Raw genomic sequence first — 13,935 nt, 5'->3', positions numbered from 1 at the left:
CCCCTCCACCCCCATCCATGCAGGGGATGATGCTCAACCAACTGGCTCCTCACCAACACTCTTTATTGTCTGTCTTATTTATTGTGGCCATCCTGTGTGTGCGAAGTGGTATCTCATCGTTGTTTTGAGTTACATTTCCTTCTTGACTATTCATGCTGAACATCTTTTCATGTGATTGTTGACCATTTATCTATTTCTTTGGAGAAATATTTATTCAAATCCTTTGCACATTTTTAAATTGGATTATTTGTCTTTTTATTGGGTTGTAAGAGTTCTTTGTAGAAGTTCCTTATCAGATATACAATTTACAAATATTTTCTCCCATTCCTTGGGTTGTCTTTTCACTTTCTCATTGGTGCCTTTGGAATCATATACATTTTAAATTTTTGTGGAGTCTAACTTACCTAACTTAAGGTCATGAAGATATATATATAGTTTCTTTTAAGAGTTTTATAGTGTTAGCTCTTATATTTAGGTTTTTGATCCACTTTGAAGTAGTTTTTGAGTATGATGTGAGGTAAGGAATAAAATTATTTTACACCAAGTAATTATGTGACTTGTCATGGCTACATCGCTAGTCAATGGTGTACTCCAGAGCCAGCTCCCAGTTGTTACTTGCTATCAGAATTCTTGAGTCTAGCTCCAGGTCAACTGCTAATGATCTCTCTGAGCCTTGGTTGCCCCAACTTTAAAAATCCGGTTTTGGAAAACAAACAAACAAACAAACCGGTTTGGGCTGCATTGCCTTAAAGTTCCCTCCAGCTTTTTATTTGCTGTCAGTTTAAGATTGTCCATTTTCCATGATCTTATCTGAGCAGGCCTCTGTGCCAAGAGGAGTATGTATGTCCCAGGCGTTGTGTGTCAACTGAAAACAGTCCTCAAGGCCTCCCCTTAGTCCCCAGGGAGCAGGCCAGCACCTAGAGCTGTAGGAAGCTCTGCTGACAGCCTTCATTATCTAGAAACAAAGAGCAGGGGTAGGAGAATCCTCAGGAGCGCCCCCCCCTCCCCCCCCGGCCCCATTCCCGAAAGAACACAAACAGCCTCATTAGTCACCTGCTAAGGGCCTGCACCCACATGTCTGGTTGCTTTTTTTGCACAAGAAGTCCTCAAAGCTCTCTTGCTTTTCTCTGAGCTGCGGATGACAGAATTACTACAATAGCTCAGAGCCACGCTCAGGCCCGTCTGGGGACCTGGGCATCTGTTGTCTTTTGTGGTTCCCTTGGCTACCAGCCAAGGATCCCTGGAGGGAACAGGTCCTTGGGATTAGGGGAGAAATGATTCTTCCACTGTAGACCTCATCCTGTCCTGCCCTCTTGTCTCACTACCACAATCACTACTGCACAAAGCACACGCCCGTGTGCGGGACTTCCCATGTTCCTTTGTGTCCTGCTTTGTGGGCAGGAGCAGAGCAGCCTTTGGTCTAGAGGTAATTGGTTCCCACCCCTGAGTACCTGCCATATGCCTCTGAGTTAAGAAATTTTCCACTCTGCTCAGTGGGAACCTGAGCTATTCCTGGCCTTGTGTGAACTCCGAGTAGTATTTTCTCTGCCTTTTTGAGGGTATTTCCCCAGCTTCGGGAAGCTCTTTATATGTATGATGTGTTTCTCAAAACTTAGCTGAGGACTCAAGGGATCCCCATGCAGACCTTTAGAGCAAGCTGTCTGCAATGCTCTCTCCTCTTCAATATCCTGTCCTGTGAATCCTAGCCATCCTGGTCTCCCAGCACTGTGGCTTCATAGCTCAACGAGATGCCTGCATTCCATCTTTTCCTTCTGGAAATTCTCTCTAGACACCCAACTAGTGCGATTGTGGCACCCAAGTATGAGTTTAACAAGGATGGTGGGTAAGGGGAAACACAAAGTGTTCAGCCCATTTTCTATGATCTTTGACTAGTAAATTTGTTGCATAAAAGCACAGATGGGCCAAGTTGAAAACTTGGCCTGGAGACCGAGGCTGCGTGATTTTGAGCAAGACACTTAACCTCTTGTAGCTCAAGACAGCTGGAGATAGCAGTCCTGGTGGCTCATCACGATGTTCCATGGATTAAACGGGGTAATGTAGATGAAGTACTTAACATAGACCCTGTAATATGGTTAAGTGCTTGAATTGGTAGCTTTTCACAGCCAAGTACTAGGCAGCTGGTAAAGAGAGTAAGGTAGATCTCTAGGAGCTGATCTGGAGGGATTTCCAGTGGGAAAAATATAGTTTAGTACCTTTAGTGGGAGAAAAAAGGAAATGTAACAGACACTTTTATTTGTAAAAGAAAACATAATGCTAAATCAGAAACAAATGAAATTATAGAGGCTAAGGAGAAATAGGAGGGGAGGAAATGGCATCTAGCTCTCAGCATCCTGTTTATGTCTTTATACTAGTGGCCTGGTGCATGGATTTGTGCACATTGAAAGGCATCAGGCTCCCTCCTCTCTGGTTCCGGGGTGCATCACCCGAGAACCACCGCTGCCAACTCACCGCAGCTCGGCAGTAAACTGGATTTGGGGCTGACAGTGCCCCAGCCGAAGGTGGAATTGCGCTGCCCCGCGAGGAATGGGGCTTCGTCCTCTCTGTTTCTGGGATGCGTCACTTGAGAACCACTGCTATCAAGTCACCGCAGCGCGACAGTTCCTGCCCCGGGTGGTCAGTGCATGTCATATATACCGGCCGGTTGGTCGAATGGTAGCTTAGCCTTCTATATATATATATACATAGTTTTGACTTTTGGAAATGTATGTTTTCATATTTTAAAAAATGGGCCCTAGCTGGTTTTGCTCAGTGGATAGAGCATCAGTCTGTGGACTGAAGGGTCCCGGGCTCGAATCTGGTCAAGGGCACATGCCTGGGTTGTGGGCTCGATCTCCAATGGGGGGTGTGCAGGAGGCAGCCAATCAAGCTCTCTCATCATTGATGTTTCTCTCCCTCTCTGAAATCAATTAAAAAAAAAAAAATAGGACATTGCCCTGGCAAGGTAGCTCAGTTGGTTGGAATATTGTGGATTTGATCCCCGGTTGAGACATGTGCAGGAGGCAACCGATTGATGTTTTTTCTTCCTCTCTTATCAATAAAAACATATCCTTGAGTGAGGATTTAAAAAACAGAAAAATCTTAAATTGAATTTTAAGCAAAAAAATTAACAAGTTAACTATATACCAAATGGGCAAGATTACCGTAAAGGAAAAAACTGAATTTAAGGAACTTTTGAAGATAGCACTTTGTGTATATACTATCAATATAAGAACTAAAAAGAGCCCTGACCAGTTTGGCTCAGTGGATAGAGTGTCGGCCTGCAGACTGAAAGGTCCTAGGTTCGATTCCGGTCAAGGGCATGTACCTTGGTTGTGGGCACATCCCCAGTAGGAGGTGTGCAGGAGGCGGCTGATTGATGTTTCTAACTCTCTATCCCACTCCCTTCCTCTCTGTAAAAAATCAATAAAATGTATTAAAAAAAAAAAAAAACTAAAAAGAAATCTTGGCACTCAGCAGGTTCATTTTACCAAGTAGTCAGAGTTAACATCACTCAGTGCAATGCACTGAGGACCTAATTATCACTCAGGTGGCATTCCTGCCCAAAGTGAAAACCTCAGCCCACTGAGGAAACAATCTGCCAAACCCTGAGGGAGGGACATTTAAAAACCGTCTTGTATTGTTTAAAAATGTCCATTTCACTAAAGACGAAGGCTGAGAAACTTTAGAATTGAAGGGAAATGCCAGGACAGTATTGGGGACAATATAGTAAAATGTGGATTGTTATATATTAGATAATAATAATGAGTCAAATTTCTGAAACTTGATCATTGTACTTTGGTTACATAAAAAAACACCCTTCCCTAGGAGATACTTTGTAATGTTTGCATAGAAAGATAAAGAGCAAATGAGAAGAAATGCTAAAGATGGGGAAGTCTCGGTGAAAGGCTCTATGGGAGTTTACAACACTCAACTTTTCTGAATGACTGAAATGCTTTAAAGTAAAACAAAAAAGAGAGAAATGGTAACACTTAGTTTTATTTTAACAAATTTAGTATATTTCTTCCCCAAAAAGATAAATCTAAATGCTTGCTCTTGGTGTATACCTCAAGTGTTAGCCTTCAAATGACTTAAGGAGAAAAATTTGGCCTATTTAATGAAAACGCACAGAAGTTTACAACCACATTTATAAGAAAAATATTATCACTTGGAAGTTCCCGTCTTTCGAGGTCGAAGGTTTGATCCAGGGCACGGTTCTGTTTTCAGCAAACCCCCTCCACATGGCAGGAACCCCAGCTCTGGGTGCTCTCGGGCCCAGGCATGGCCCAGTCCAACCGCAGACCCAGCCCACCCTCCACATGAGGAGTCATGAGAAGCAGGCAGGAGCCGGGCCTGTTCTTTCCATCCAGATGCAAGATGGAAATGAGATCCCAGAACTTGGCAGCGGCAGCCGCTGTCCGGTTTGCCTGCGGAACTTGCACTTCACCTTTTCTTCACAAACTTCTTTCTGGAAGCATTGGGATTTAACCGTCTCCTCCCGGCCCCCAAAGTGTTGTCTCGGACCTGCAGGGTAGCTGAGCGGCTGGAGATGTCGTTCTCTGCAAAGGGAGATACCCCAGCCTCATAGTCAGGGGCAAACACATCCGTTTTCTGCCGGGCCTTGCGGGAGAGTCGCAGCTGAGGGAAGCGCTGGTCCTCAGTCAGATGAGGGTTGACGGCATATTTGCCCCCTTTGGGAGTGGGAAGTGAATACTGCAAATAAGAAGAAAGGCCATTAGAAGGACGGTCATCCATTTTCATACAAGTCAGATCCTGTTAACGTCAGCTTACTTGACAGCTCTGGATGCAGGCGGATGACATCAATGTAGTCTCATCCACCGCCTGCTACACGCTAAGCACATGACATGCATCTTCCCACTTGATCCTCCCCTCAACTCACAGGTGAGAGGGGCTAGAATGAACTCTGTTCAGTTGAAACTGAAGTTATAAATTCAATTTTTAGTACATGTGTATTTATATACACATGTATATATTCACCGTCTCTGCCCACCTGGACAGAGACGCCACCCTAGGACAATGAGCACACAAGTGCCAAGATATTTGCTTCTAAAAGCCATCTTCATAAAGATGACCCAGAGCTGCTCAGAGAAATGGCCGATCCAGGGCAGGGGCACTATAAGAGTCGGAACATCTTGCTATGCTGGAAAGTGGAAAATGTTCAAATAATTGGGACACAGAAGCCAGGCTGAAGGGCCTCTATAAACAGTGTGAACATCTAAGTAAATATGATGGTGATGGATCACAGCCTGAAGACTAAAAGTCCACAGACCACACTCACATAAATGAATACATTAAGAGGAGAAATTTCCTCTTTACAGCAGAATGCCAGCTAATGTAGAAAGAATGACGGAATTAGAAAATCACCACTTGGCAACCATCATTGTAAAAACTGATTCAGGTAACTTTAACCACGAGTGGAAGTTGGATGAGAAACAGTATTTACACAGCATTAGAGTATCTTTCCGTAAGTTACTTATCACTAATGATAACGTTACAGGAAATTTGTGGCAAAGTTGGAATATGGCCTCAAAGATTAAAATCTTTGTGAAATCTAAGTGAAGGGTGGGTGGGCATTATTTGTATTATTTTTGCAACTTTTCTATACATCTAAAATGATTTCGAAATACAAAGTAAAAATAAAATTTCTTCTTGCGCATTAGAGGCAGTGGCCACTTGGAAAACTCAGTGCCAGGCTGGCTACGCTGTGGTAGTCACTAAAAGTCCACAGACCACACTCACATAAATGAATACATTAAGAGGAGAAATTTCTCTTTACAGCAGAATGCCAGCTCATGTAGAAAGAATAACGGAATTAGAAAGTCACCACTTGGCAGCCATCACTGTAAAAACTGATTCAGGTAACTTTAACCACGAGTTGAAGTTGGATGAGAAACAGTATTACACAGCATTAGAGTATCTTTCCGTAAGTTACTTATCACTAATGATAACGTTACAGGAAATTTGTGGCAAAGTTGGAATATGGCCTCAAAGATTAAAATCTTTGTGAAATCTAAGTGAAGGGTGGGTGGGCATTATTTGTATTATTTTTGCAACTTTTCTATACATCTAAAATGATTTCGAAATACAAAGTAAAAAAAAAAAATTTCTTCTCGCGCATTAGAGGCAGTGGCCACTTGGAGAACTCAGTGCCAGGCTGGCTACGCTCTCGTAGTCCTTTGTCTCTCAACCCTTCTCTCTCGATTCCTTAGAACAAATACATGGCTGTGTACCCAGCCGGGCCTCTCTTCTGTGCTGCGCATGTAAACACTTCTTCCTCTCTGGTCCACGGAGCTTCTGGAAATCCTGCCCACCCCAACCACTCGCACAAATCTACCCGCCACCCTGTGAATGCCCGCCCTCTTGTGGCCCCACATGCATTTGGCCCTTGTCACTTACTGCCTAGAATTACTGGCTATTTCTCATTAAACTGCCAGCTCCGCAGAAACCTCACCCCCATCTGCATTGATGACAGGCTCTCAGTAATTACCCTGTAGGAACCACGAGGATTTTTTGTCCTCCGTTCGTTTCAATGCCGGTGCTAAGAGGTCTCGCTTTCCCAGCCTTAGGCCCTGCCGTTGGAGGCTGAGAGACACACCACTCACCCGGAGGCCCCGCGGGTTCAGCACCTTGGGGTTGCGGGAAAAGTGCATCCGCAGGGTCCCATCGTCGCTGACAGTCACAGAGACTTTCTTCAGGGTCTTGTTTCCACAGTGTGAACAGAACACTCGGCTCATGTCGGAGGTTGTCCTGGAGACATAAAAGCAGATGCTTTGGACTGAAGCCACAGGCAGCAAACCCTGTCTCCAGAGCACAAGATGAGTCACAGGACTCAAGAGGAGGAGGGAACGATAAGAAATGGGGAGTCTAAACAATCTCTCTGTTCAGACCCCAAACACTGTACACATCGGCTCATGTCGGAGGTTGTCCTGGAGACATAAAAGCAGATGCTTCGGACTGAAGCCACAGGCAGCAAACCCTGTCTCCAGAGCACAAGATGAGTCACAGGACTCAAGAGGAGGAGGGAACAATAAGAAATGGGGAGTCTGTTCAGACCCCCAAACACTGTACACGTCATAGACCAAGGCCTTCCGGCCTCATGCTGACCACATAACCAAACTGCAGCTGCATTTCTCAGAGGCGAAGGGAAATGACACAATGAAAACTGAGCATACTGCTACCTTAATAACAAATCCTTACTGAGCTTTGTCAGGCATTCGTCTACAAGTTTCATATTAAACCAATCCTATGAGGTTGCTACTATCTTCAATTTACACAAGGGGGTAAGGTAAGGTAGCTTTCAAGATGACACAGCTCACAGGGCAGGTAAAAACCCAGGGAGTCCGGCTCCAGGTTCAGTGCTCTTAACACCACGGTCCTTTCTCAGGGGCAAATTATTACAGCTCGAAATACTGTGTCCCCACATGTGAGCCTGGGCATTAAGCCAGGAGGTGGTTCTAGAGGTGCCAATAATGTATTAACGAATCATAGAGGACACACCATATAGGCTGCTATGGTGGAATAGGTGTGGGTGTTGAGGACAGACCTCAGGGCCTTCCTCTTTTCTATCCACTAAAGCCCCAACGATGGACCTCCCACTTATGTATTTCAAAGAAAATCTCTGGCATCATTTCATCAGTAAGTATTTCAGTACTTATCACCAAATAAGGAGGGCTCTTTGCTCCAGAACCCACACCCTAAATCCTATGCCACTACAATAAGGACTAAAACGCCTCCCTCGATTTCTCAGGTGGGCGGCCACTGGCAGTCTGTCCCAGGGGTTTCAGTGCCTGGTGGGATGAGGTATACCTATGAATGAGGTATGCAAGGCAAGGCTCTCCTTCAGGAAGTTCGTAGCAGGGACAGGAAGAGAGGAGAGTGTTCGGCAGAGGGCACGGGTTCGCTGATCAGCTACTTACCTGAAACAGCCGTGGCAGCGCAAGACGTAGCTCCGGGCCTCCCGGATCAGCATGCCGTTCACCGCCAGCACGTGCAGCCCCATCTGAAGCAGAACATTCTGCAACCAACAAGTTAAAGCAGCACTGAACTCAGAGCACAACTCAATTTTCTCTTAACGTCTGTATGATGACAGTTGAAGGAACTTCACAAACCTTGGTTGGGCTCCTAAAGGACTTCTGCTAAGGAAAAGCAAGCTTAGGGTGGCTCTCAAGATAAGTAAAGTAGGGCAAGGACCCAGAGTTACCTCAAGAGCTGGGATCTGTGCTCAGCAATGTCTCTTAACAGAGACATTTATTTTGTCAGAGCAAATATACCCATTTCTGGCCTGGAAACCCTCTATACTTTTCCCGAGTACTTAACTGAGCAAAGAACATTGTGTAAAAGAAAAGCACCAACAGATTATGAATAGAAAACATTAAAGTCTAATGTCTTAGTCCTGGCTTGTGTGGCTTAGTGGTTGGGTATCGTCCCGTGCACCAAAAGGTTGCCAGTTCGATTCCCGGTCAGGGTACATGCCTGGTTTTCGGGCTCAATCCCCAGTAGGGGGTATGCAGGAGGCAGCCAATTGATGTTTTGCTCTCACATTGATGTTTTTCTCTCTCTAAAAATAAAAAAACTATTCTTAAAAAAAAAATTTAATATCCTATCGACATTCCCTCATGTTATGATTCTCTAGCCTCCAAGCAAACTAAAAATTACCGAAGAACACAGGCAAAGTTTCTAGAACCATTAAAACAATAACCCTGTACAGACCCCCAAACCTCGGAGGGACAGGAATGACACTAAGCCCAGAGCTAACTGATGCCCTCCACCCACCTGCATGGCGAAGTCTGTGGTCACACAGCCGACCCGCACGTCCTTCGGGACGGTGCACTGTTCAAAATCCCGCTGGATCTGCTTGATGTTGCTGGGGGTTATCCACCCCCCATCGTCATCACTGCCTTCATCTTTCCTTTCTTCAAACCCATTCTCTTCCTCCTCACTTGGAACATCCTCGCTTTCGTCGATCTGAAACATAACAGAATTCACGAACTCCCCAGAATTCACGAACTCCCAAGCCCACAGGAGCAGCAGGAGAAGCTAGTGTAGCCTTCATCTTTCCTTTCTTCAAACCCATTCTCTTCCTCCTCACTTGGAACATCCTCGCTTTCGTCGATCTGAAACATAACAGAATTCACGAACTCCCAGCCCACAGGAGCAGCAGGAGAAGCTAGTGTGCTGTCTGTCACCAGGAGGAGGTAGTCATCAGGGCCTTACCAGCAACTCCTGCAGATCATGATCAATATTAGGCAAAGGGTTTCTCCAGAACATGAAGGAACTGAATTCCAGGTCCTCAGGCTCACCGGCTGGGTGTTCATGTTCCACTGCTTCTCGTGGGGGTTTAGGCTGAGGTTAAAAGAATAACAATTTTAAGACCTGAACATTGAGAGGGCTACGTATAAGATATATATGACATACAAGTCAGACCAGACAGGGCGGGACAAACTATAATATTAGTCTAGGTAAATTTGGTTCAGTGTAAACAGTTAACTTGTGGAGATGTGACTTGTGGCAGAAAGGGCATGATGAGCACGACTCGTCTAAGGAATTACCTTTGAGGGCAGATGGAAACCAGAAATGTGTAGAGGAGTTTCGGGGTGCTGAATCGATGAGCTCACTTTAGCCTTAAAAAGAAAAAAGTGACAGCTCTAAGCAAAGAAATACAGTTTGAAAATTCAGCATGGAAGAGTAATTAAAAGAGAAAACAATATTTTCCCTCGGATACTGAAGTAAAAGATATTCAGTGTTTAAAAAAACTGGAGGTTTGGCCAGGTAGCTCAGTTGGTTAGAGCATCATCCCAATACCCCAAGGTTGTGAGTTTGATCCCAGTCAGAGTATATACAAGAATCAACCAATGAATGCATAAATAAGTGGAACAACAAATCTATGTTTCTCTCTCTCTCAAATCAATAAAATTAAAAAAAAAAAAAAAAAAGAACCGGAAAATATAAATACATACAGTCACGTGCCGTTTAAAGACAAGGACACATTCTAGAAGATGCGCCATTAGGCAGTTTCCTCATTGTGCTAACATCACGGAGTGCACTTACATGAACCTGGGTGGTGTAGCCTATTCCACACCTAGGCTATATGGTATACACGCCGCCCGTGTGGTTCGTCACTGACTGAGATGTCATTATGCGGCACATGACTGAATAATTACTCCGTGATTCCACCACCAAATAACCGCTTTGGGACATTTCTTTTTTTGTCCTTATACATAAAGCTGTAATGAACACCATCATCCATAAACTCAAAAATATCTTTGTTTTGTTTGCTTGTTTTTATATATCTTTTTATATGTCAATGATGTGAGAGGATCATTGATCAGCTGCCTTCTGCCCGACTGGGGATTGAGCCCGCAACTTGGGCATATGCCCTGACCGGGAACCGAACCGTGACCTCCTGGTTCACAGGTTGGTGCTCAATCATGGAGCCACCGCGGCCGGGCAACTCAAAGGTATCTTTGGTTACATCCTTAGGATAAATGCCTAAGAGTGAACTGTTCTTAGTGAAAAGATAGGCTGTTTTAAAGCTTCTGATACAAAATATGTAAGTCCTGCCCAAAAGGCTGCAGGAAAAGGCAATTTCTAAGATTTAGGAATAGGTGGATGCCGAACAGAAACCCAGGTATCAGTCACAGAGTCAGTACAGCTATTCCATTCAAACCTCTCCCCCACCCCCACCCCCCAAAAAAACACCCCAAAAACATTCCAGTGGCATGCAGAAGTCTGTAATTTAGGCATCACTTTTTTTAGACTTTCTGGAGTGAAGGACTCTAAACCTACATGAAAACAAGCTGAGGACAGTTCTAGCAAGTATAGGAACGTGAGCCCACTGTGGTTTTGATGACTTAAGGCAGAGGAGAGCAAGCAATTCTTTGTCAACACTATTTGAAATGAATTATTATAAGGTTAATTATCTGGCTCCCCAAATTCTCTGACCTTGAAAGAGCCAATAGGGCCCAGGCACAAATAGATTAGTCTCTTCAACCTAGGCAAGGCGGCCAAGTCCCTAAAAGCACAACAGGAACCCAGAATTTTGGTATCAGGGTTTAAAACAAAACAAAACAAACAAGCAAACAAAAAACCCCACAAGCACCTAGTGTTCTTGCTTCTGAAAAATTTCTAGTTAAAAAAAAGCGAGAATGTCGCTTATTTTCACACTTTCTGCATTTTTCAAATTTAACCAATCTTCCCAAGAACCTACAAATCAAAAGACTTACACACATTTGCTAACTGCAATGTTTGACCCTTATTTGGAACCCGTTCCAAACAAATAAACTATTTTTACATTTTTATAAAGTTGGGAAATGTGAATGCTAACTGGTTATTTTGATAAGACTAGGGAGTTATTATTAGAATGTTATAGGTATATAATAAGGATGGTTTTGTGGTTATTTTTTAAAAGAGACACACCTATCAGTGAAATATGATGTCTAAGTTCAAAAGGGCTGGGGTCAGTAGAGAGGAAAACAGATCGTAAGTTGATAACCGTGGAAGCAGAATGGTGGGGACCCGGGGTCCATTCCCTGTACTTTTGTGTATCTGATACTCCCCATAATAAAAAAGTTAAGACAAAAGAAACCCCCCAAAAAACCAACAGTCCTCCCAATTTACCTTTTCTGGTTCTTGTTTTAAGTGTGACACCCCAACAAACTCTGCCTCCAGCTGGTAGGTAAGTGCCAGTACTTGGATGTCCGTGGCAGAGAGGCTGGGATAGTCTCCAGTTTTCTTTGAAAACTCAGTCACTGTAAACAAGAGTCTCAACTTCATTTAGAGGCAAAAAGTCGTATGACCTCAGATAAAGATAATGAAAGTCTGAAAAGAACTTAGGATCAATATGTCAAGAAAAACCTCTTAAGACTATCATCCATTTCCTCATCTTTTTTCTAATCATAGCTGACATCTCTATTCTCTACCACCAAGATTCATGCCAGTTAGGTTTACTGTGATATCCTTATTGAGTACAGATGAGGAACGGGAGAACAAAGTTAAAAGGAAGGCACTCAAAGTTAGCATGATATTTGCAAATGATGAGTTTTTGGTATTATGTCAGAATAGAAGGTCTCCTCTCTCCCAGCTCTAAAATTCTTTGATGTTTAACAATTGAGATGAATAGAATGGATGACCAGATTTCAAAATGGGATGGAAAGTTAATCCGGCCAATATCTGTTGTAGTCTATGATAGAAAAAAAAATTATTGGTTGCTTTGTAATACATATTGGACAGTTTTTATGTATTAATAAAACAAACACCCCCCCCATGTTTACCACATTGTAAATGCCAGCTGTTATTGTTATTCTCCTGAGACATCAACAATAAACATGCACAATAACATTTTCTGACATATTAACAGAAAGGGGTCTTGTGCTACACCGCCACATGGGACAGTAACTATACTGCTTACATTTCCTAAAAGCAGATACCAATTAACAGCAGCAATTGTACTGGGCATTTACTAGTAGTATCTCACATGAGGCACTGTGTTAAAAGCTTTGCATGTCATCCTTCAACCAAATCCTATTACATGCTATTAGTATTTGTTCTGAAAGATGCAGTAACTCCCCCTTAAAGCTTTCACAGTAAGTTGGTGGGAAAAGCTACAGAAGAGTCACAAACTAACAGTGTAGCAAACATTTTCATTATCAGCCCCTAAACCCCACAAACACTTCCAGTCACCTAGGACAGTGGTCGACAAACTCAATAGTCAACAGAGCCAAATATCAACAGTACAACCATTGAAATTTCTTTTGAGAGCCAAATTTTTTAAACTTAAACTATATAGGTAGGTACATTGTTATTAACTTAATTAGGGTACTCCTAAGAGGGCCTTTGCTAAAAACGTCCTCAATCTGATTGAGGTACGTTTGCTGAGGTCGACCCCTTCCAACTCTCCCATCCACACTCGTCTTGTATACTTGTTTCGGGACTTTTCCTGGGCACCGTCACCTTGATCCCTAAGGAGAGATCAATGCTGACTCCCAAGCCAAGTGTAACTGTTTCGTTTTCTTTCAGGACTAACGGAAAGCCAAAGGCCACCCCTTGTTTTTCTGAGTTGAGCCTGGCCTCCATTTCCAAAACAATTATCCAAAACAATGACCACTCTGATCTACCGAAAAGACATGGGCAAGAGCCCTGGCCGGTTTGGCTCGGTGGATAGAGCGTTGGCCGGCGGACTGAAGGGTCACAGGTTCGATACCGGTCAAGGGCATGTACATGTACCTTGGTTTCGGGCACATCCCCAGTAGGGAGTGTGCAGGAGGCGGCTGATCGATGTTTCTCTCTCATGGATGTTTCTAACTCTCTATCCCTCTCCCTTCCTCTCTGTAAAAAAATAAAAATATATTTAAAAAAAGACATGGGCAAGAATAAGAAATCCAGGTTCTTTTATTTTTAATCCAAACAAACTCACCGAATGGTTGCCAGGCACTAGCCACTATGCTGAGTGGCAGCGCTCACTTAACGCTCCAGCAACCGCGGAGGCGGGCGCTGTTTTGCTCCCATTTTACAGACGAGGCGATCGAGGCCGAGAGCGTCTGAGTGTCACACCCAGGGCAGAGCCAGTAACTGGCAAGACCCCGCGGAAGCATTTCCTCCCACGACCTCCCGAGAACCTGAGGTTCCTAAATCAGCTGCTGATCAAGGGGCCCCACCCCAACTCGCACCCGAGCCGGCCCCATCCGCACCCCGGACCCGTCTCCGCCATGGCGGCCGGGGCAGGAGCACTCACCCAGCCGCACGTATTCCGGGAAGGGCTCTTTGAAACGCAGCTCGTAGGGCAGGACGGCGAGTCGCCGGCGCGTGGCCTTGTCCCGAATCTCGGTGACCACGTCCCGGATGGTGTAGATGTTCTTCCCAATGTCCTGCACGGAGACCGGCCCAGCTCATCGCCCCCGCGCGGGCCGCCGGCCCACACTC

General features: G+C 44.4%; 1 protein-coding gene across 1 annotated transcript in view; it reads right to left on the bottom strand.

The window, feature by feature from the left end:
• Positions 1 to 3,978: 3,978 nt before the first annotated feature.
• The window catches only part of NOB1 (NIN1/RPN12 binding protein 1 homolog), a 10,805-nt gene continuing 848 nt past the window's right edge, over positions 3,979 to 13,935 (bottom strand). The window contains exons 2-9 of the mRNA XM_014529144.1: positions 13,748 to 13,900; positions 11,635 to 11,765; positions 9,567 to 9,638; positions 9,232 to 9,360; positions 8,791 to 8,982; positions 7,935 to 8,032; positions 6,621 to 6,765; positions 3,979 to 4,710 (exon numbers count right to left, since the gene is read on the bottom strand). Of these exons, the coding sequence (XP_014384630.1) occupies positions 4,441 to 4,710; positions 6,621 to 6,765; positions 7,935 to 8,032; positions 8,791 to 8,982; positions 9,232 to 9,360; positions 9,567 to 9,638; positions 11,635 to 11,765; positions 13,748 to 13,900 (1,190 nt within the window). The 3' untranslated portion in view covers positions 3,979 to 4,440. The remainder of the gene's footprint in view (positions 4,711 to 6,620; positions 6,766 to 7,934; positions 8,033 to 8,790; positions 8,983 to 9,231; positions 9,361 to 9,566; positions 9,639 to 11,634; positions 11,766 to 13,747; positions 13,901 to 13,935) is intronic.

The sequence above is a fragment of the Myotis brandtii genome, unplaced genomic scaffold, assembly GCF_000412655.1.
Source record: "Myotis brandtii unplaced genomic scaffold, ASM41265v1 scaffold670, whole genome shotgun sequence".
Classification (NCBI taxonomy): Eukaryota; Metazoa; Chordata; class Mammalia; order Chiroptera; family Vespertilionidae; genus Myotis; species Myotis brandtii.
This window is presented reverse-complemented; position numbering and strand designations above follow the sequence as displayed.